General features: G+C 39.3%; 1 protein-coding gene across 5 annotated transcripts in view; it reads right to left on the bottom strand.

Annotated features, from left to right (window-relative positions):
• The window catches only part of LOC136847436 (stomatin-like protein 1), a 184,341-nt gene that overhangs the window by 154,637 nt on the left and 5,316 nt on the right, over positions 1-24,388 (bottom strand). For 3 of the 5 annotated variants that reach the window (XM_067119126.1, XM_067119129.1, XM_067119127.1), the window contains exons 2-4: positions 19,310-19,529; positions 10,152-10,429; positions 937-1,097 (exon numbers count right to left, since the gene is read on the bottom strand). In XM_067119126.1, coding sequence (XP_066975227.1) covers positions 937-1,097; positions 10,152-10,429; positions 19,310-19,523 — 653 coding nt within the window. In that variant the 5' untranslated portion in view covers positions 19,524-19,529. The remainder of the gene's footprint in view (positions 1-936; positions 1,098-10,151; positions 10,430-19,309; positions 19,530-24,388) is intronic. The other 2 variants (XM_067119128.1, XM_067119130.1) reach the window with 1 other exon arrangement.

Genomic DNA, 24,388 nt, shown 5'->3' with positions numbered 1-24,388 from the left:
AATTTTTATCTTCTTCTACAAGGATAACCCCAAACTCAACTAGTGTACTGTATTGCTACTTAGAGCAAACAGGCCTGAGAGCAAAGGCTGGTCACTCTGACCAAACTGGCAAATTAGAAAGCTAGTCAAGGATAAGTGGTAGAGCTGATTCTCTAGTTTTAAAATCAAATAATCCATCTAAACAACTGACTGGCATCCTTCCCCTTTTGAAGGATAAATCTAAATCTGCCTCAAGTCATACTGAATGCAGGAATCATTACACCAAATTGAATTCCCAAGCAGTTGTCATCCTATGAGCACTCTTGCTTGCAAGAAAGTTTATTTTATATGATTTCTCATTTGCAGAAACAATGAAGTATAGCTGGCCTGTTTTCTTAAAGTTTCAGTCACATAAAATCACAGAATCTTAGCAACTTCCATATTCTCCTTTCTGCCAAGGAATTCTACAATAAGGCAAGGCAAGGGAAAAAACAAAAAACTGCTGTAAAATAGTGATACATACAGTCATGTTAACTAGCATTAAATTCACATTTACTAACACGTGCCTATCCCAAAGACAGAAACAAGCAAGAAATTTCCAAGAAAAAATTGTGTCGAAGTATAAACAGATAGGAAATATAAGGAATTCTCCAAGTGGGGTATTATCCATCTTCCATTCTTCTCAGTTTACCAGCTATTCAACATTTGATCTGCCTACTATAACTGTGTGCAAATGCATAAGTAAAAGCAAAGGCCTTTTAATCCTCATGAAAATATGGCATGCTAACTTTACTGAAAGATGTGATGAAAAAATCAAGCAATTACAGTACAATAATTAAAAAGTCATAACTATATCTGAAAGGTCCTCTGATTATTATTGATGACTACAGCAGGTTCTGAGCCTGTTTGAATTAAGTAATCATGAAAAGCAGATTTCCAAAAGTTTATTGTACTCACCGAACTGTGTGCTTTGTAAGAACATTTAGAAGAACAGTTTTCCCAAAACTCCTCAACCCATGCTCTGGAGACGTGACAGATGTAGTCAGCCGCTGTACGTCACTAACTCTGTACTTGACTTCACATCCCATCTCAATTATTCCGTTATCAGCTGTGATGAGCTGCATTGAAGAAAGTATGGGAGAAATGTAACAGATTCTTGAACACTCCATGTTCCAGTTCACAAATAAGCTCAGTACAGTAACCAAACTATGACAGATTCACATAAAAACAGGTTCAACTATATTTTGACCCTAACATAAAATCTTACAATTTTTCGTTCATGATACCAAATTCTATTGACAGCATAAAGTTTACATCTGTGTTCAAAAGTCTTTCCATGTAAATTACTATAACAAATTACCCAGGAAAACATTGAGGCCAGTCAGAACCTGACTAGGGTTGTACCATCAGGGATATCAGTAATCACAATGCTTTTGACCAGCCTGAGAGTTTGGATTATGTTGTGTTGACTGATTTATCAGTATTTGCTGTGTATCGTAACACATTTCTTAAATATTTAGAAAAATTAGTTTTATATATGGAACTTGTCAAGTAATTAAAATGCTTTAGTTTCCCTTGCATGGCAACTTAAAAAATTAAAAAATCAGCGGGTAATGCTTCAAAGATTAGTGCAGGCAACTGGTTCCGCCCACTAACTGGAATCTCAGGAACTACTTGCAAATGAGCTCATTCTGTTTCCTGCCGGCATTCGGATAACACAAGTGTCGATGGCAGCTGTGTTCTTCAATTTGCCGGTAGGAGACTGGATTTCGTTGAATATTACTGTATCGCCGATTTTGGGTAGCTTCAAGCTTAGAGGATAGTGTTTTATTGTTTTGTTGATAAGATTGGATCCTAGTTATTACGTTTCACACAGTAGTGAATGTGCAATTAGAGTGTTTAACTACCGGTAGCGGAGTTTACCGATTCATGTATAATATTGCGTTCACTTTCCGATCAACGTAATAAACGTAAACATTGCGTTTGTGACTGAACCAATATATATGGTTATGGTACTTTTCTGCAAGTCTCAATTAATGTTTGTTAGTATTTGAGACGTCTTTATGATGACACTCTATGTACTTCAACTAGGGTCGGTTAAGGTTAATTTCCTTTTCCGAATAGCGTAACAGAACATAATCTTGCGTTCGCTACTAAACCAATATTTTCGATGATAAATACATATCTTCAGGTTCCAATAATGTTTGGGATATGTCTGTACAGTACTGTGATGATCTAGGTAGTTCAGTTTTTGTCAATAAAGGTTAACTTTTCTTTCCTGAGTACAGTGTTGTACGAGTATTAACGTAATACTGTATTGTGTTCGCTACCACCTTTTCCGTTGATAAATAGGTATCTTCAGGTTCCAATAATGTTTGGGATTTGACTGCACAGTACTGTCATAATCTAGGTATTTCAGCTGTTGTCGGTAAAGGTTAACTTTGCTTTCCTGAGTAGCGTATTAAGTGATATTGTTTGCTACCGGGCTGACATTTTTTGGTTGAGAATACATTTCTGAAAGTCTCGAATAATTTTTAATAGGATTTGATACTTGCTTGTATGAGGAAGCTTCGTACTTTGGGCAGTAGAGGCTAACGTCACTTTTTTGAGTATCGTATAACGTTAATATCGTGCTCACCACCGGACCGATATTTTTAGTAATGAATGCATATCAGTAAGTCAAATAACATTGCTTGATCATCTTTCACTTCAATTTGTGGAGAGCTGAAAGTGTAAGGCAGTGCATAGTAGAGAGAAATTGTGCTTAATATTTGGGAAGAGTAACCATTCTCGACAGCTGAGACCAGTAGGCATGCGGCTAGCCTGGCGCCAGCTATCTCCCCGCATCCATCTTCTCTCCTTCTACGGGTCCTCGTTTTATTCTCCACTTGCTCCCGCGCCTGGCTCTCTCGCTTCCTGTGCTTTTGCCAGTCTTATGTCTGGGTTAACAGATGTTAACCTTGTAGTAGTGAAGTGTTGCACTTAGAGGAGGTGGCTGCTTGTCTCGCCGATGCTCCTAGGCAAAGGTTCACTGACGTACTCCCCTACACCTGGGAGAAGTCATACTGGAAGCCAAAGGGTTGGTGGGGTCAATTACGGGTAGTCGCCCCCCCACTCAAGCCTGTTGCTGGTGCCAAGTATCGACAAACAGCCACTGGAAAGACATCTTACTGGATGTGTAGTGGAGGAGGTGGCTGCCCGGCCCTATAGGTTCTCCTAAACCCAGTTCCTGGCATGGGAGTCCAAAGGGGTTTGCCTCTGGGTAGTCGCCCTCAGTCGAGCCTGTTGCTGGTTCCAGGTATCGACAGACAGCCAGTGGAAAGGCACCTTACTGGATGTGTAGTGGAGGAGGTGGCTGCCCGGCCCTATTGGTTCTCCTAAACCCAGTTCCTGGCATGGGAGTCTGAATGGGTTTGCCCTGGGTAGTTGCCTCTCAGTCAAGCCTGCTATCCGCAGTTGTTGACAGACAGCCATTGGAAAGCCATCCATAGATATGTTCTTTTATTCTAGTGATACAGTACTTCAATGTAGCCAAGAGCTCTGATGGCATTTTTTTTATAGCCATTCTTGGCCGTTGAAGAGGAACTTTTTAGATGGTATTTACTACCCTTCCTTCTCCTGTAAAAGTGGTACACCAGTGTTGGCACCAAGCAGAACATCAATGTCCGAGTTTTCTTTTTTGTCGGTTCCTTAGCACCCGAGCGTCTAATAACGACCGAGCTTCCCATAGTGCCTGAGCGCCTAATAGTGCCCACTTGTGCTCACTAGCACCCAGTAGCACCCTATAGTGACAGAGCTCGTTTTCATATAGAGCTCACAGCACCAGCTTTCACACATTTGGCGTCAGCCTACTAGTGGCTGACGTCAGTCTGTCTTTAACTCAGCGCCCCTTTTTTTCTTCTAAGAACATACTGTTCTTTTTCTAGCACAATTTCCATGGAACACCTAACTACAGTCTTCAAGTGGCCAATGCTTGTCTCTTCATCGGGTGTCCTCTTTTCAGTTTTGGACTCCCCTTCTTGAGTGTCATACAACCGCCCTTAGGCGGTTTTGTCTCTTTTCTGGTGTTCCATGAGTTACAGTCGACCCGAATTGATTCCTTGTGTGACATCTATTTGGGTCTTAAAGCTCTGTCCTTTGCAGACAGTTTTTTGTGTACGAATTTATGAACTTGTTGAAGAAAGCTATTGCCTCAACATGGAGTTGGGAGGCTAGCTTGGGATCTTAAGGGAGCAAACAAGTGCTTTTTGTCCTTCACTCCCCCTGATGCTTAATGGAATTACCCTCCCGTCTGAGTTCTTGTTAAGTTTTGAGGAAAGTCTTTCTTGACTGACATCAGGAGTAGGTGCTAAAAAGATAGACTCTTAAGTTTTGCTAAGAGACTTCAATTCAGCTGGTCACTTAATCCTGTCCAGTGTGGATAAGGACAGTTAAGTTAGTTTTTGAGATTTCAACTCCTTCATTGTGATTGCAAGAAGGGAACTTTGGTGCTCTTCTTTTTCTACTGGAAGAAGCATCGGTCAGTTTTTCCCTTTGGATGATGATTTCTTCACTCCTGAGTGTTCTTTTGTGAAGACTTTTCATGAGCTCCAGGCAGAAGGAAGCGCCGTGTACCCTCTCTATAGCAGCACCCTTTCCCAAGTGCCTGGGCACCTTCAGAGCTCTTGGCACCACTGTTCTGGCTGAATCCAGAGTGCCCGACACCTGTCCTGGAGCGCTCGGCGCTTCTATCCATACAAGGCTCCCACTGCTGGATGGCTAGTTCCTTTCCACAATTTTTCTCCTAGAGCATTGTCTTTGACTGAGGTGGAAGTCGTTGCCAAGTTCTGATAAGCGTGTTGGACATTTGTTCTAGCCAAGTACAGTTCCGCATTCCGCATGTTTTCAGTCTATACGAGATGTCACTGAGCTTATGCTGGGTGTTACTGCATAGAAGTCAATCCTGCCCTGATGGCCATGTGTCCAGGACTTTCAAGTATCAGCAAGCTTGACAACTAGCCCATTTTTTTTATGAGGCTGCATGATGTTCTACTACAGTAGTTTGCTCGGTTACAGAGCAAACCAAACAATCCTGTAGTCCATTCTCTGGGGGTGTTTGTATGGAGTTTCTTGGATATATAAGAATACTTTGTTTCCATGTCCACATACAGACTGTAAGATTACTCAGACCCATCTTGCGAGACAGTGTCTGCTGGTTCGGGAGTTTAAGCTTGGACATCTACGGCACAAACCTTCTCTCGAGTCTTCGCCAACTTTCCTCTCTTTTCTTTTCTGGCCTTGATCTTCAACCAGTCCTATAAGATCAAGAGGGACAAGGAATCATAGCCGGGCTCCGCTGTTTGTCCTTATGACCTGATTTTTCAATGGGACCTATGATGGTATCTGTCCAATTTTAGTCTTTCAGAGGAAATCCCTCTTCATGAGACAGTCTGAGACTGCCTTTCACTCCTTGTTCTTGTCGAGATAGCCTGCTCGGGGAACCGAGGATTTTCTGGGACATGTCCCTAGGAGATCAGAACTTTCACACATTTGCCAGAGAACTGAAAACCTTTAGTGTAAGGCTTCAGTCCTTCTCGTAGTCACTCTTCCTAGACTGCAGTATTTCTTTACACAAGACCACAGTCCGTATGGCTTACATTAGCAGTGGATCATTGATAGAGTTTTTCTAGTCCAACTGGGATTTCTGGTGAATGAACTGAACTGTCAGGAACTCACTCTTGCATCCAAGGGGCCTTTGTCCTATTCTGTTAGGTTATGTGCCATCTATGGGACAGGCTGACTTTGTCTACCTGCCAACCTAAGGAACCTTATAGCATGGTTAACATCACCGTTCTGTAAGATGATTCCAGCCTAGACTTCTACGCTCTTCCACCGTTCGAAAGGTCAAGGAAGGGCTAGACTTCTGCACATTAGTCAGAACATGATGATGTTCTTTGTAGCTGCATTCTGTTTGGTAATGCTGCGATTGTTTGGTGAACTCTCCCAGAATCCTTCCACCTTTTGGTCCTCCTCGAACTACCTCACTTCAAGAGACACTATCAACAGTGGAAGGCTCTTACATGGTCTGACCTTGGGCTGTCCGGTTGTTTATCAAGAAGGAGTTTTTTGTTCAGAGGTGCTATAATACCTTTGAGAGATCTGAAGGAGGTATCGAGCTACGTCTGACTCGGTACACGGTTTCCTCATTTGCCCTGGGAATTTTAACTGAAAACAAGGACTCTTCCATTACATGGATCCGTTCTCTCTCTCTCTCAAGAACTTACGGAAGAGCAGACGATCTTGACAGCAGGGAACAGTGCTCATGGCTCCCAGGAGCACCCATCAGCCTAAACAAATTTTTTTTACCACACTTGGCTTCCATCTTGCTTGGCTCCAGATATGGCTGGGCGCCAGTCCTACCCTGAGCTCCTAGGAGCGGCCGCCAGCTCTCAACTGATTAGTTATCTGGCAGCCAGCTCAGATGGCTTCACCTACAGCCTGGCGCCAGCTCTATACACCCAATGCCGGGGTCCAGCTCCCTGTCGTGTGGTGCAAACTCTCCCTGCATTTTTGGTTATGGGAAAGAGCAAGAGGTTCTCTGTTTTGTGGGATTTTTCAGGTATTACCTGAGCAGGATTGGAAGCACAGGGCTCTATTCATAACCTTTAGTGTGCTGCCAAGGACATTTCTTGCCCACCATCTAAGAATGTACAGTATGGCACTCTCTCGTAATTGGACTTGTTTTCTGAGTCCACTCTTAGATTCAGGGGAGCCTTTGGCCTACATTTAGTAAAGCTAATGAAGTCAGAACAACCTCTTCCTCATTAGCCTTCATGCACTGTATGTTCCTGAAGTTCATTCTACAATCGACCTTTTCTGAGACGCACTCAGACTCTTAGCCAGTCTGCTGCAAAGTTCTCTTGGAGGGAAGAACAATCCTCAGTTTTCCTGGGTAACGCACCCACCGTCCAGCCAAGGAAACTGAAGATCTCAAATACTTTAAAAATATCCTTAACTAGGCAGTCAAGCTTAGAAGACGAAAACATCTTTTTCACTGCATCGAAAGCCGAACAATGAGCAGGGTCAATCAGCCTGGAGAGGTCCCCTTGAGAGGAGGCAGAAACTCCCAAGGAAGGCGCTTCCCCAGTTGCATAGAATACATACCTCCTTTTGGAAAGTCGAGAAGGAGGAGAACAAAATACAGCTTTGCCCAACTCCCTCTTCTCAGACAGCCAAGAGTCGATCCCCGACAACGCTTTCTTGGAAAAGATAGAGAGGGCCATCTTGGGGAGTCTAGTGGTACTCGAGGATTGACGTAACAAGAACGATAATTACAGGGAAAAGGGGGCATGGTGGAGAAATATGTCGGGAAGCAGAACAGAAAATAGTTCAGTAGTGAGGCATAGGCTGATGAATGATGTTCTGGTTCAGGTTCCTCCTCTGCTGAGGATACAGCGGAAAGCGCCAAATCCTGCTGCGGTTCTTCTGGTTTCGAAGACAAGGGTCTCTTCAACAGTTGCAGGATGTTGTCCAAACACTGGTGAATGGGAAGCAAAGAAGTGTCTTGGGGTGCTAATGTATTTGCAGACTTCGTGTGATCAGCGCCAGGCGAAGAGGATACGGCCTTGGGGATCTGTGACACAGAAGGTGCTGAAACAGGTTGACCTGCAGCAATAGGGACATCTGAATCTGAAGCTTCAGACTCATATTCCAATGCTGGGAGCCAATGGGATGTCTGGAGCTACAGCATGAAATGAACCTGCAGTAGGCTTATGAGCCACTGGGAACTCATATCCAATGGGAGAGGGAGATCCCAAAGCAAGCTTATGAGCCAGTTGGCGCTTGGGAGCCCATTGGTGCTTGGAAGCCAATTGGTGCTTGGAAGCCAATGGGCGCTTATGAGCTAATGGGAGCTCGGTGTCCAAAGGGAGCTCTCTGTCATCCCAATAGCTGCAAGAGGGCTCTTGATCCTTATGGCACTTGCAAGGCACCGCTGGATGTGCATCCACAACATGCCTCTTCAGGGGCCTAGAAGACTCCTGAAAACATTGACCGTGTCCTTTGGGTTCCAAATCCGAATCACTGGAATATAAGGTGTAATCCAATTGGACTCCTTTCCAGCGTTTGGTTGCTGAAACCTGGGAAATAGCAACAGGTTCAGCTGAGGAAGCAACTACTTATGGGCAAACCCCACCAACCTCCCTTGGACTTATGGTTTGCCTCCTCCCAGGTGCAGGGGAGTTTGGCAGGGACCTCCATCTAGGAGCATTGGTGGGACGAGTAGCCACCCCCTCCACAACACTAACACTAGCACTTGCACTATGATCCTCATTTGCTTTGTCCAAAAGAACTCTTACAGAAGCTCCTATCTCAGCGACAATTACTTACTAAAGCGTCAAAATTTTTATTCATCCAAGCTTTGAGACTGGCGATGGCACTAGGTTCAGAGGGAAGGGAGCCAGGTAATGGAGTTGTAGGGAGAGCGAGAGAAGTAGGAATTGGGGAACAAGAAGTCAAAGATGCAGAAAAAGCCGCTTTAGGGGTAGAGGACACAGAGGCTCATGTACTCATAACGTTCCACTGCATCTTCTGTATCAAACTGTATGTATGTTTCTGTTTGTGAAGACGCCAAATGTCTCACCATTTCACATATATTATGCTACTGCATTGTATTCATTAATCTGTCTCGAATCTCATGCAAATGTCCATATGTGGAATTTCCTGGCCTTTCCATTGATATATGTTTTATCATTGTACGATTATTATGTCTCTCACAATCGCCATCTGTTTGTCTGTCGACAAGCACAGATGCCCGAAATGTAATCTCTGTTTTGTCTTGGCTGTGTGTAGAAACTACTTTAGCTTGCACCAGCCAATAACAACTTTGAAGATTCTGTACATGCATTCAGTAAGGAACCACCAATAAACTAGACAACACCCGGCCAGTATGTCACTCAATACCATCCTTACAAGGTAACTAATGCTGTAAAACTTACAAGCACAGCACCAGACCACCAACCCCTCTGCTATCTCAAAGACTTACATATCATGGGAAAAAAGCTCAGCATAAAAACTGTTAAGGAAACTGAATTTCTCCTGAAAATTTTTGGGAGAAATGTCAGAAAGCATCTGTGCCAAACACCATTGAGGCCAAGAGAGAGAGAGAGAATGTATGGATATCCTACTACCAGAACAGACCACCATTCCTGGTACAACAGTAGACAATAACATAAGAACACATGAAATCGGCTGACACTAAATAGCAAAGTGAGAAGAAAATAAAATAATCAACCAGCAACAAGCACCAACGAGGGAGAAAGAGAAAGATGTACAAACACCCCCACACTACAGCAAAGCATTACATTGGCAATACCAGTGGGGGATAAGCCAGCAGAAACCCCCGAACCTCCCTGATCAGTACAGCCAACAAGGTGTGAATCCCTGCTGGCTTTACAATGAGACACAAGTGGCAGCAATAAGCCAATGAAAATTTGACCTGCCAAGATATTAATCCAGCCTTTCTGCTATAAATACTTACCCGCCTTTGTATTTTGAAACATAAGAGTAAAGTAAATAAGAGTAAAATAAACAATAAAAGCAGAATAAGTAAAATAAAAAAAACAATAGCAGAATGTCTTTCCATGTCCTCTGGAAATTTATTATACCAACTACCTGCAGATGAGAAGAATAAGAATGGAGAAGACCCTCTACAAGCTAAATGCTGTTGAAACAGCAATTGTTTTCAATAACACTGCCCTAAAAGAGGGACTCCTTCCAAATAATAATACTGTAATAATCCTAATAACCTAACCTAAAACTGGAAGATGTTATGGAAGGTATATTTTCCATGATTGTCCGGTAATTATAAAAAATAAGTGGCATTGATCATTCTTTCACTTTGAAGAGTGTAAAGGGTTTTGAATAAAATTAAGTTTCAAGTGAGAAAAGGCAAATCATAAATTACAGTGTAAAAAAGTCAACAAATGAAATTCATAAAAGTTCACAGAAATTAGGTGTGCATGCAGCATGTTAATAAACATTTAATAGGCAGATTGTTAATTGCTACAAATAAAAGCAAATAAATTGTAACTACAGACAAATACTGTAGTTGTAGGTAAACTATTGTAGATAAATTAGTGTAAAGACTTTTGCCAGATTTTTAATGATAAAACATACAGTGCCCATACTGGTACCTGTTGTGGAGGAACAGAGAAAGCCTTTGTCCTCATGTCCACACGATTATGCCTGTCCAACCATGGAATAATAAATACCACACCAGGGCCCAGAGCACCACGTAGTCTCCCAAGGCGGAAAACAATGAGACGTTCCCACTGGGCAATTTTCTTGAAACAGAACCATAGTGTAACAGGAAAGGTTAAGCATATGAAGAAGTAGCTCACTGCTGTTACAACTGAAGCTAAACAGTTCATGAAACTGAAGCTGGTGAACTTTCTCTTCTTTTCATCTTTACCTGAAATAGTATGACACTGCATGTTAAGTGATGAAACAAATATTTTTTGTAGTGTGCAACTACCATGAAACATGAAAGCAATAAATGCAAGGAAAAACAACTTTGATTAAATTATACCCATAACACTCTTGGATTAATTCACAGAAATGGTACTCTGTATTTGAAAGAGATAAAAGTTTCAAGCAAATGAAAGTGACAAATATGAGTTACAAAAATATGAAAAGCTTCCATAAAAATGCTGAACTGATATATAACATTCTAAATTGAAAGCACTTATACTGGTAACTGAGAAGGGTGGTGTAGAGAGCAGTGATTCATAATAATCCTCAATATATGCCACTGATTTCTAAGGCACCTTTTTTAAATTTTAAAATAAAGATATAATTTCAAGCATGTATGTAGACAGATAAGTACAGTATGTGAAATACTGAAAAAACTACACGTAGCACCAATTATGATTTACAGTAGTACTAGTTAAGTATAATGGAATGACGGTACAGAACAAAATGAAAAGTAACAAAAAATTACTTTAACGCTATGTTTCAGTATATAAAACATTGGGAAGCTCCAGATTTATTTGGTTTCTCCCTATGTGCCAAAGTAAATTAAATGAGTTAAACAAATCAGCGATAACCTTACCATTTAAAAAACTATATGAAATAAATAAAATGCAAGCTTAGGTACTCACTTAACATTACCAGTTCCTTGAAGATTGGAATTAAAGAAGACTAGTAAGCACTCTACCTACAAGGCTGAGAGGTCATAGTGTACATTTACTGAAGATAAAGAGATTAAAAAAGACAGATGTAAATGAAAGATAAGGGTGAAAGTATTTATATTGGAATGCAAGGATAAAAAGATAGCATGGCTCCAAATCCTGAAAGAGTTACTTATCACACCAAAGAGCTTACGTATGTGAAAGGTAGAGTACTGTTAAAGGAAAGAACTGATCTAAAGGATGAAAAATAAATGTAATGGTACAGTATTAAGGAATAGTAATAGAGAAATTATGTTCAACAAAAACTTGAAGGGGTATGTAATGTGCTTATATTGGAAGTTCATCATCATTAACATTTCTGCATCAGCATTTTTCCTTCAGGGAATTAGACATTAAACAAGTTCTCTTCATTCTCCTCTGTCTTGTGCATGTTTCACCTGAATTTTTATCTGATCCAGTCTTCACCTGAGCTATTTTTCCATGATTTCGTGGATATCCCTACAGGTGTTCATCCTGCTATACTGTATCTATATTTACTACTTTTCTGACTTAACTAATCCTCACCACAGTTCCAAACCATCTTAATCTTCGAGATCTTGGGATATTTTCCAAATGTTGGACACCACATCTTTCCCATGCTTCTTTGTCATTGCCAGTGGCTTTGTAGAGTGGAGTACTAGAGGTTGTATGCTTGCTCTGTCTATTAATGGGATATTTTTGTGTACGTATGTTGATTTTCAGACCTTATCTCTCCATTCCATTCTCTCATCTTTTCAAAAAATTTTACATCTTCCTCTAATTTTGCTCTTAGCATTAGGTGATCTGCATATAGTATCTACCAGGTGTCTTCCTTTCTGCAGTCGTTTGTAGATTTTTCCAGCACTACAGCTTATCCTGGAATGATACCAACATTTATCTCGCATTCTTCTGATATACCTGCCACTGCCTCCACTTTAGGTCTTTTGTTATGGTACAGTATTATCACCAGCTCTTTTATAAGGGTGTGTTTCACAAGAAAAATAAAGAGTATGAGCTGTCCTTTGCAATATCATATAAGGAAGCGATAGCCCTTTGGATCCAGAGAAAAAGATCAAACTGGTGATTTACTACAAAAGCAAGAAAACAAGCAGCCTGACTGAATACAAAACTCTTGCCTTTCCTCTTATCAGTATTATGAATGTTAGCCGACTTTTAGCAATCATTAGCAGTGAGGAAATACGAGTAATGTAAAGAATTGAAAAGTTATGTATAAAATCAGTTCAACTGATGCTGCCATCATTTTCAACAGAACCTATTATTATTATGTACAAGCTTGATGGTGCGTGCTACTCTGCGATGGAACCTAGCACTGCCCGTCATGTCTCCCCTATCCTCCTGATCCCCTGCCTACCCTGCCCCCACAAGGGGAGGACAAATAGGTTTGCAGGAGGAGGGTGGATGTGTCATGTCTCCTCTACCCTGCCCCCACTCAGGGTGGACAAACAAGGTTCACTAGGATTTTACTATTATAGATGAATACAATCTATTTGTCACTTATTTTTTACCAGACATGTGCTGCTATGAGTTTTAGTGGATTTCCTAACCCAAAGTGAGATACAAGACAGGTCTTGTATTTCTGTTGAACTAGGATTGAGTGGGTCACGTGACTATTTTGTATATGAATGACAGGTTTGTCTCATTCATAAATGGTTATAGAAGGTGCATGCTGATTCCAGTCAGCAGTGATATACAGTATGTCACTAATGCACAAATTGAAGGAAGAAAGGCATGCACTAGTCCTGTGTACCACATACTCTTTGGCTTGAACCTTGGGATTGCCTTTTGCCATAACCTTGCTCAGTCTCCATTAAGAATGGCTGACACTTGTATTACTCCCATCTTTTAACAACTCACTTTGTGGTACTGACACAGAGTAAGTTTACAGACTGAGTTACTGCTACTTCCCACTCACATAACTCTTTCAAGAGGACTCATAAGTTTGAGCCTTAACTTATGAGTGGAGTCTTTTCTCCCTCATTTAAGAAAGGAGCCTCTTCTGACCCAGTTGATATTGTCAGAGGTAATAAGGACTCAGCCTTTATAACCTTTGCCACTTCTTGTAAGAGGTCTCCCTTGACATCAGCTGTAAGTAAGGATTCCTTGCTGGAAGTGGAGTATAAATCTTCAGTATGATCTTTAAGATGACTAACAGTCTCGATGTCAAAAGAGGATGACATTTGGTGAAAAAATGAGGATAAAGAGTACCTTTTCATGAGTGTTTTCATGAAATAGTGAAGTTTTTGGCCATGAGAGGCAGCCAGTGTCTTCCCAGGTTGCTTAAGCAGCAAAAACCTAAATCAAAAGGGCAAAATAAAAGCATTTCCCTGGGTCTTGAGCTTCCAACAGCCATTGCTCTTGGAGCTATTCTAGATGATTTGAAGCCACACTTTAAAGGGAAAGGAACAAAGATGGACAATAAGCTCATGATAACCTCTCAGATTTTTTCCTTCCTTGATATTCAAGTCACTACAAGTGGACTGGTTGCTCCCCTTCTACCTGTTAACCTCCCCCAGGTATTGATGTTTTGTTTAGATATCTGTCTTCTTCCCTTCCAAGGCTGTCAGTGGTAAATTTGCCAATACCTGTAGAGACAGATGCTGGGAAGAAGTGTTTATTAGAGAAATGCTGATTATTGTTACCTGACTGGGGTGGATCCCAAGTACCACTAGTAAGTTAATGGAATATGCCAGAAAGAATTCTGAAGACCTTTCTAAAATCATGAGATTAAAGCAACCATGTAGAGCGTCAGTGCTGAACATTCACACCATAGTAAATGCCGAAGTAAACTTTAATAAAAGAGACGCAGTCCTCAGAAGCATCTCTAACCAACCTCCTGACAGCATCAGATTTTGAAAGCAGTCATAAACTTAGCATCTCTATCTACACAAGTTGTTCAAAGAGATCACTTGGGAGGCTTCTATGCTTTTATACTTTGAGTGGAGACAAGGGTAAGCTGGTCTTCAGCCAACTGTCCTTGCAAGGACTTTTACAAGTCTCCAGCTTCTCTTTCACATTATCAGTCTTGTCAGTTGTATAGGTCACCTGAAACCCAAGCTGGGAGGTCCAATTATTCCATGCCCAATTCACCAGTACATAACCACTTTGGGGCAATGGACTCTGACTTGGCAGAACAAGGGAAGAAGAACTGAGCAGAAAGTCTTCTTTCCCAATATGAGGAGGAGATGAAGTTTTCCTCCTGCAGAACTGCTTGTATCTGTCGAAGGCTTGTCTCCAGAACTTCTGGCCTCTTTGGGAGTAGATATGCTCAGAACAGTGGGTGGTTCAAACCTTGAGAAAAGGTTACAGACCCTTGTTTCCAGAGACAAACCCCTTCTATCTTCAGTGCCAGAAGTTGTCTGTGTCAGTAACTGGAAGTCACTGACTGCCCCTGGCACAAGTATATGAGAGAAGAGATGTGGACCTTAGCTCATCTGGTGAATTGAGGCGCATACCAGAATTCTGAGAAAAAAGTACTTCCCAGAGCCCCATGAGATTTGTGCTATTTCAGCTGTCTTTCCCTTTAAGAGACACTTGGAAGTAGAAGCCATTCTAAATTTTGTTTCATGGACTTCATTGACTGTCATGCCTACGGGCCAAGTAGTATTACCTCCTGTAGGGAGTGCAGTCCCTTGACAGTCTTCTTCTCTTATTTGTAACTTTTCCTTCTTTATGAGCACAGTTCTCTGGAGTACTCATAGCCATGTGTTCTGAAAGGGTTATTGTTTGCTGAAGTCCTTGGCCTTACTAACAAGGATCAGTCTCAACTATCCACAAGAGTTCGAACCTCTTAAATAACTATTACAGACAATACAGGGGAATGACTGGCAATAGTTTGTGGTGCTGGTGTTCCCAGATGTGTGACTGATGGAGGAGTATATGTTTTGTTTTATTTCATCATACGTTATTTCTATTGGAGTGCCAACCACAAAGACAGGCTCGTGTGAACTGGTGAGTTTGTATTAAGAAAATAAATTTAGTTGTTTTCACAATAAAATATCTTTATGCAGTGAACAAGAACCAAAACCTTTGATGAACAAACCAGAGTAAGTTGAACATAAAAACTGAAAAGACTTCTCAATGCATCCTCGTGAACTTTGAAGGGTAAGAGAATAAAGAGAAATGAACTGTACTGCTGAAGTACCAACCACCACTGATGTTTTTTACTGCACCTTATTAGCAATCATTTCATTAATCAAGTCTTGTTTATTACAGCACTGTCAACAAAATAATTTAGATTCCAACATGTACCAGCCTAAAGCAGCAAAATGGACAGTTATAACAGTATAAAACAGTAATAAATAAACTGTGCCCTGCTACCAGATGCAATTGGTTGGAATTGAAGGTAACCTCAAGATAGATTATCAGAACATACAGGTAGCAGACTGAAAACTGATTGTCTTTATAGTAAGTGGTGCAGTAGTATAAAGGATAGCATGACTTCATAGTATGGAAGACACTGTGGGGAAGGTAGGACTCAACTGAATGAAAGTAATAGGATTGTATCTATGATAACTAATTGTTTTTAAACATTTTTATTTGTTCATACAAATTAAAAATAATTTCTTTCTGGGACAGATGCAAAATAGCTACTTGGGGGGAGTTAATGGACTTTCAGTTTCAGCATCCAATGAACTAAAGATCGCTGCCAAGAATTTGTTTTAAATGTGTGGTCTCAGTTTGGATGAGTCCCATACATAATCAGAAATAATCTTAGTGACTTGAAGAACCTTCCTACTTAGATCTAAATGAGACTCTTCTAAATCATATCCATGGGTTTGCAGTGCTAATTCTTGTTAAAGCATTCAGGGATGAGATTAGATAATAACCTTTGAGTAATGTCTCAATAAAAAATTGAGAAGGTTGATGACTACCTCCAGTGAACTACTGCATATCAGAGATATAGAAAGAATATTCTAATACATTCTTTGCTAATTTTCTTACTTGCACACCTGACAACAGTGAATATACAGTACCAGCATTTCATCTTTCTTGAGAACCCCAAAAACCTCAACGAATTTTCACCACAAATGTAAGTTCTTTGCCCTTTTCCTAAGGTTATTCCAACATTTCACTCTTACTTCTCTCCCTATTGTTCTAAGCAATATCTCCCTAGGTCTACCCATCCCATGCCTTCCTTCAGCAATCTGCCCTGGCATTTCCTATCCTGGTTTAGTTTCCCTCCTCTCCTGTGAATATGCCCAATCCATTTCTATATAGATAGTCCCAAATATTGGTCAGTTTTACAGTACTGGAATTAAAAGGTATTCTCTTGCTTGTAAAATCCCTCAAGTACTCCTGTAAGTATGGTTGAACAATTATTGTATTGGTTTTAAAAAATAAAGAAAATAGATAGACCTCCTGCTCATTTATCTGGGCCATAATCATATTTGAACACAAGACAGAAAGAGAGAGCACCAAATGGTCTCTTCTCCAAAAATAATAAATCTTTCTTGGTCAAGAATGCTTTTAGAACAAATTAAGAAACATACTGTTATAAAAATACACTAAACGAATAAACGTGTGATTGAAATCGTTTGATTTCATTTCTGTCTTTGTGTACAGAGGCAGTCCCCGGTTTCCGATGGGTTCCGTTCCAACGCTGCATCATAAGCCGAAAATCATCATAACCTGAAATATCGTCGAAAACTGTAAGAAAACCTTACTTTTAATCATTTGGGTATCTTGTAAATGATTTAAACTGCATTTTTATTGAGTTTTTCATCTAAAAATCTTCAAATTTTGTTCAAATTTTGACCATTCTGCCGTTTTTGGAGCCATATTTCTTCCGTTGGATCGGCATTGTCAGCATCATAAACCCAGAACATGCGGTGTAACCAAGAAATAATTTTTGATGATATATTTGAAGAGCCTCATAAGCTCGGAACGTAGTAAGCTGAGCCTGTCATAACCCCGGGGGCTGCCTGTATACTGTTTGAAAAGAATCCATGCAATCAAATAGGAATTCCTTGATTGGGCAGCAAAACATTTATGAAAATTACATAAAGTTATGTAAGGTTGGCCTAGGCTTGAATGGTATGAGTTACAGTTAAAAATAAGATGGTTGAAGAGATCTTTATAATAATGGAGATTGTATAAATGTGTATTTATAATGTCCATTTCGTAAAGGATAAAAGAAATTTAGTACTGTAATCTGAAGTAGTGTCAGGCAGCCTTAGGCAAAACCAGATTTTGAAAAATGCCTATTTTTCTCTTTGTTTAATGACCTGGGCAGATGCAGGCAAAAATGCAAATAAATGAAAAACTAATGTACGAAGGTATTTAGACAGTGGGTTGGATTGGACAGGAATATAAAATTTAGACGACAACATTCTAACAGTCCTAAAAATGCCAAATACCCTAGACTTTGTGCTTTTCATATAATAACAGTTGATGGGAAGGCTTTCCAGTGCTGTACTAAAGATTCACTTCTGGCTGAAGGAAGCAGATGCTTTTTCAAGTACATGTTTGCTGGGCCTGAAGTAAATCTCCCAGGAGTACTTGACATGTACTTGTAAAAGTGAAAGTAGCATACTGTATGCAGAAAATCGTTTTTTCTCTGTCGGGTATACGCATACTAAAAAAATTATTTCATGGATTGGAAAGATATCCCTCTCATGGCAACAGCTGTACAATGGGAAGTGTGCTTTGGGAGACAGTACATAGATTCTTCCAACTGGGAAACAGTACATAGATTCTTCCGACTGGGAAGTCTCACTCGTCTTTGGATTATTATGACTGATGATCTTATTGGTAGTTCAACTTTGTCTGCTGCTGGTTACCAGTCATAATGGTACTATAAAAATAACAGGTCTGCAATTCATGTAAATACACTTGTACTGAACTTTCTGTATACATTACTCAAAAACTGCATCTTATGTCTTAGAGCAGATTCTTGGATTAAGTCACAACTCCAGGATGCAGGTTTTGATTAGCAGATGACATATTAGTTTTAATTCTACGGCAAATGTCATATTAAACAGCTCTCACACTATATTCTTTAAATAAAAATTCTTTTCTTCAAAATACTGACTGATCTACCGCTGAAAAAGTTAGTTCTTGAGTCCTATATGTATTATCTCAATGACTACCATTTCAAGACATACTTAGTCCATGAAAGCTCAAATGCAAAATAATAATAATATAATTGCATTAAGAAAGAAAAGAAGAAACCAACAACCCAAAAAGAACCGGCAACAAGGACAACACAGAAAAAACTATTATGGTTTTTGCTTTCCTTAACACACACCACCCATTGCAGTCCTTTCGTCTTCACTCAACACAGAGGATCAACACACAAATCTGCACTCTCCGTTTTAAAGGTGAAAAGGGCTCATTAGATTCGAAAAGTTAGCAAAGTTACTGAAAAAATAATAGTGAATGAAAACTACTTACTTAAAGCAAAACCCCATTAAAACCACCATACACAAAATTAAAGGCTAATTGTAAATGTTGGATAACTAAAAGGTCACTAAACTACACTAAAGTCACATATGCAAGCAAAGACCAATCTCAAACCCTCTGCACAACTATAGCCAAATCCTTTCAGATTACTATTACATACAACTGTTATAATTACGGTTATCAGTCCAACTACTATATATAATGTTCTATAAGCATTTTTTCATTCACAAGCAATCTAATGAGTAAAACTTTGTCTAATGAAAATACAAAGACTTAAAACAACCTGTCTAGTTTCTAGTACTTGGACTTTTATAATGTGTTCATCACATTTCGTACTGGCTTCAAAAACAATATTTTACAAATTATACGTGTTCCTCAGTGTGGTGATGCATAAAATAATCCACACAGAACTTCTTGATTCTCAATCTTTTTTTAAGCAAAGCCATCTGATTCACATACATTACTCAAAAACATGAAATAGTTTATCTATCTAGTTCTATAATAAGCTGGTGCACTGCTGTACTAGTATCTGTCTTACACTCACGGCTTATGAGTAATACCTACAACATTTATACTGTTTAGCAAGACCTATCAAGATTAACCCATCATCATATATAATTATAAGCTAGAAAACATTCCCAAGCTGTCACGATTGATACTGGGATATCAACAAGGTTCCACTGTACTATGTATGCACAATACGAACCAGTGCCTTTACACACCCTTATCCCCAAGGCCGAGGCTAACAGAGTGAGACCTGTGACCATAGCCATAGTCGAATGCACTCTGGTACTGACTAGATGTTTTTGATCCATAGTCGAAGGCTGATTTGTAGCTAAATGCCGAATTGTAATCAAAGGCTCCTGTGTGCTGTGGTGCTTCTTGTTCCTTTGGCTCCTCAGTTGGAACCAGGCTATACTTCGCGTATGAAACCATGACTAGCTGAAAAAGACAGATAAGAGAGAGAATTAAAATTTTTAGACCCTTTTCAGCTTATTTTAATGTGAACAAGACACCCAAATGAAATATATATACTTGACACAAAATAAAGAAAAATCACAATAACACTCATTATGTACAATACCTGGAAATTCATTCCTAAAGAGCTTAAAGGTAGTTAATAACAAAGTACATTACAGTAAAGTCCCGTTGATTGGGCTCTATGGGACTAAACGCAGTCCTCAAACACTGGAAATGTCCACATAAGCAGATTGCCTCCGTCTCAGTTAATCCATATCTTTTTGGTCAACCAGTAGCATTTTATATCATCATGTATCACTATCAACGCCTGTGTATAAATAGAGATTCTTTTTCTAATTTTGGCCATGGAGAAGATTTGTTGCTGATGGAGTGAGAGTGACAGACAAGGAAGCTTTTGTCAGTTAATCTGAACATGTCATAAATGATTGTCTGCAGCTTCTCCTTTAGTCTGGAGGTCACGGAACATCACTTTATAGCTCTGTTATAGTGAGAACAGCCTTCAGCAAATCAAAGGACTGTCTCAGATGCCCTTGATGCAACCTTTTTTTGATAACTCACTCGTGCTCTTACCTACTGTTCTTTGGTGTCCTAACTGTCCTTCTTAGTGGCTAATACCATTGTATTAGTTAAACTTGAGATCAGCTTCGTGCCTGTTAATTTCACTAGTGCATCATCATCTTCCTATTACACCCACTAAACGTCCCGCTCTGTGAGCTTGCTTAGGACGTAGATATATGAGGCATCTCGAGTAATGTGTAAAATATCTAAAATATGGTGGTCACATTCAGCAAATCTGCAAAATTGTAACAATCAAGCAATGAATTTAAATCTCTTGATTTCCTAATATATCTGGGTACACTTTTCACCGAAATCATGTGAAAATCCAAATAAGAACTAAAATGAAAAAATTCGCGTATCCCAGTTTGCAACGGGAAAGAAATGTGTTTGAGGCTTAACCACTACTAAGCAAACGATAAAAAATTTATCTCGTATACACACGTGTCTGTCGAAATCAGATACTATATATACATACATGTGTCCCTCAAAGTCATATGCTATTCAAGTTGAAATACACCCAGCCTTAATCTTTTGATGTGATTTTAATTTTTAATCTGTTGGTCACATTCACCAGCTCTATTGAAAAACAGCAGTCATGCAGTGAAATCATAATGTCTCAGCTTTCCAATTTTTTTGGATTTGATTTCTAATGAAGCCATATGGAGATATGGAAAGAAAAGGGTATTAAAATTTCACTTTAAGGCTCAGACTCACGTCAAGGGAATAATACATTCAGCACTTAAACTCTTACACTAAACAAGAATTTATCTCTCCTCTTACATACATGTACAGTATCTGTCAGAACAGATACCCTTACTGTGTCTGAAATATGCATCCTAGTCTGGAATTTACCAAAAACAGTTTCGTTATGCCATAACAAACTTTGATATCCCATAAACATCCATCAGAGAAGTAGCATTGCTCTGTAATCTTTATTTCTTCAGAAAACATTTGTGCCTTCTCTAGGTGAGCAGCATGTTGTCTAACAAGCTACATATAGTATACAACACTTCATCTCCGATAACTTCACCGTTGTTGCTCTCTAATTGGGCGTGCTTGAAAGTCCCTGAAACAAATGTAAACAGCTTTCACTTGCTTTTCAGTATCAAAGAAGTTAGAAGAGCTTACACTGTACTCCTTCATTTATTGCTTCCTACAAACACCACCCTCAAGATTCAGTTAAAAGGTGCTGGTATGGGTGTGCTTCTTCATTCCCCTAAAACACTTACTATTTGTGGAAATCATATCGGAACGTGATGACAGTTCTTACAATACTCAAGATTAGCAGTTCTAAAACAAACCGCATTATGCACTTTTTTTCTAACTCCCAGTACTGTACATCCTAATCATGTAAAAACAAGATAGCAACTAAGGAGTAGATTCATTTCCTTTGCTTCATGTACTCAGTGGTGCTGGTAACTTGCTAGGAGCCATGTAAGACCAGGCAAACATATTTGCCTGTGATATCTAACAAGATGATTAATAAAAATCACCACACTCCTCAAAATGCCTTGTCAGAAGATAAATACAGCAAAAATAGTGAGTATAACCACACAGAACTACAATAATGAATATGTCTAAACTCCCAGACTGTTAGGCTTTTAGGAAAAGATGCCAGAGAGCTGGATATTCTTTGTATGTGAGGGTATTTTAATGCAAGATACTACTTTACTACTAGCTGGCAGCGCTATTCCTAATTATTTAGGGGCCCGTAAATAATTTGCCGACTGTGGATCTCCCGATGTACACTTACATTTCTAACTTATTGCACACATATTTGATATTTTCAGAACAGGTTTTAGTCATGACATTCTCGGACAATCCAAACAAAAGCTCCCAATAAAAAAAATTTTTATGGGACTTTTAATTCAGAAATGCCTTACGCCAAGGCTTCCAAAAAGCGAGTCTACATTTTGCTTTCCTCTTGTTTTATAGGGAATCAAAGACATCTGTAAACAAGTAAAAACTGCTCCGAAGTTTCTTCGACGCAATCGAGTTTTCTGTACAGTCGTTACAGTGTATAATCAAGGCCACTGAAAATAGATATATCTTTCGGTGGTCTCTGTATAATGCTGTATGAGCCGCGGCCCATGAAACTTTACCCATGGCCCGGTGGTGGCTTATCCTGTATCGTTGCCAGAAACACGATTATGGCTAAATTTAATCTTAAGTAAAATATAAACTACTGAGGCTAGAGGGATGCAATTTGGCATGTTTGATGATTGTAGGGTGAATGATCAACATACCAATTTGCAGCCCTCTAGCCTCAGTAGTTTTTAAGATCTGAGGGAGGACAGAAAAAAGTGCGGACGGACACACAAAGCCAGCACAATATATATATATATTTTTTTTTTTTGCAGAAAACTAAAAGGGAGTTTACTCTTTTCCAGAACACTATCCCTAAGTCTGTTTTATTCTTTATCTTCAGGATCTCGGTGACTTTGAGCGCCTTTTTAAGTTTAAAAGGTGGCATTCCAGAACTTTTCTGCTCTGGCGTAGTTGTGAAGTATACTCTGCTCGTATGCTCAAGGCGAGATTGTTTCCCTCAGGATGTTAGTCACCGCGTTAGCCGATCTGATAAAAAAAAAAAGTCCTCAGTTTTTGAACAGCAGAAGATAAAGCCTTGGACCTCTCCATCATTGCTAAAACGCTAAAGTGTCCATCATCAATAATTTTAGAATCACTGTATAATAAGCTGTTTCAAGCATCATGGTCTCATTCGACTAGTTGAGATATGTTACCTGTCTCCTCATCTTAACGTTACCGTTATTTGTTCAGTTTCTGGGCCATCACGGAAATGTTTAGGATATTCTCTCGCAAACTTTTACAACTTTTAATGGTTCCGTCTTCATTTACACTGTATACATTTTTAGAGGCTTTTTCTCAGTGCCTTGGATTTCTTTTGCTTACTTTTTTAATTTCAGCAATAAGTTTTATTTTTGTTTTGTGTAACCCTTTGAAATGCTTTTATTTATAATTCTGTTGCATATTTTTCTACGTTCACACCCTTTCCAATGAGACTGCGTCCTGACATGCCGCCCAATCCTTATAATAAGCCTGTGGCAGTTGAGATGAAAGTAAACGTTAAGGGAAACATATATATGAACTTGAGGCACTAAACAAAGTTAGCTTATTGAAGTTTACCATTAAATGTGTGTACCAGTGAAATATAAAAAAAAAAATGGACGAATTTTCGTTGGGGGGGCGGGGGTTAGGGGCTGGTCGTATGTTTGAAGACCAGATCTTTGCAGATTTATAAGTCAAACCTAGAACTCGGCAGCCTGTGGTAAAATCATAAGCCATAGCACTATTTGTCCTTGATTATTCCCCTGCAAATGTATTATTAACTTTTAAAATTTCGTTTATAAGAGAAATGGTGTGAGCTTTTATCAAATAAAGAAAGTGGCACAATATTGTGAGAAAGAGAGAAGAAGAGTCTGAAAGCTTTAAGTTTCCTAGTAAGGGGTCCGTTCTGTATACATTTCTTTGCTCCTTATTCCTCACATCTAATTTGAACAATCACTCTGAAATTTTACTGTTTAATAGTTACGTTGGCTTTTCGGGTTAGTTTTTCCTTATTTCAAACTTTTCTTTTAATTGTTCTGTTTTTATACAAAAAACAACAAAATGTGTCCAAATCTTTGCAAAATACAGATGTTTGGGGTTTAATTCTAGCTACCAACTTTAGTTTACATTTTAGTAATCCTGAACTATTCTGTTTACTCTTAACTTTTACTAACGGCTAATTTAGTTTTTATAAATAAATCAGTGAAAAAAATCATTATTTAAATATGTATCATATGGCAATCTATCTAACAATCACTAGAAACATACAAATAAAAAAAAATCTATATTATGGATACAACAAAATTGCAACTGAACCACCATCAAACCTTGCACAGCGTTTTTGTATCTTATCTTGTTATGCATTTGTCCCATGACCATTTATTTATTGTCCATATTTGTTTGATTTCTTCTGATATGACCTCTTAGATCCTTGATTATGCTCTGGTTCCCATTTATGGGGAATCCCCAAAGACTTTGTGCTGACATGCCATTGTTTTCAAGCAAAAGATTTAATTTCACATCTGTGACCTATCTCCTCACACACATGCAACAGTATCACTGGAGAGGCCGTGAAATTTCTATATGACCGTTTTTCGACTCTCCTACCGGCTAATGAAGAATTAGAAGAATTTATTTCTGGTGATAGAAATTCATTTCTCGTCATAATGCGGTTCGGATCCCAAAATAAGCTGTGG

This window comes from Macrobrachium rosenbergii, chromosome 16, assembly GCF_040412425.1.
Source record: "Macrobrachium rosenbergii isolate ZJJX-2024 chromosome 16, ASM4041242v1, whole genome shotgun sequence".
NCBI classification, from domain to species: Eukaryota; Metazoa; Arthropoda; class Malacostraca; order Decapoda; family Palaemonidae; genus Macrobrachium; species Macrobrachium rosenbergii.
The sequence above is the reverse complement of the archived record's forward strand: the minus strand, read 5'-3'. Positions and strand labels throughout refer to the sequence as shown.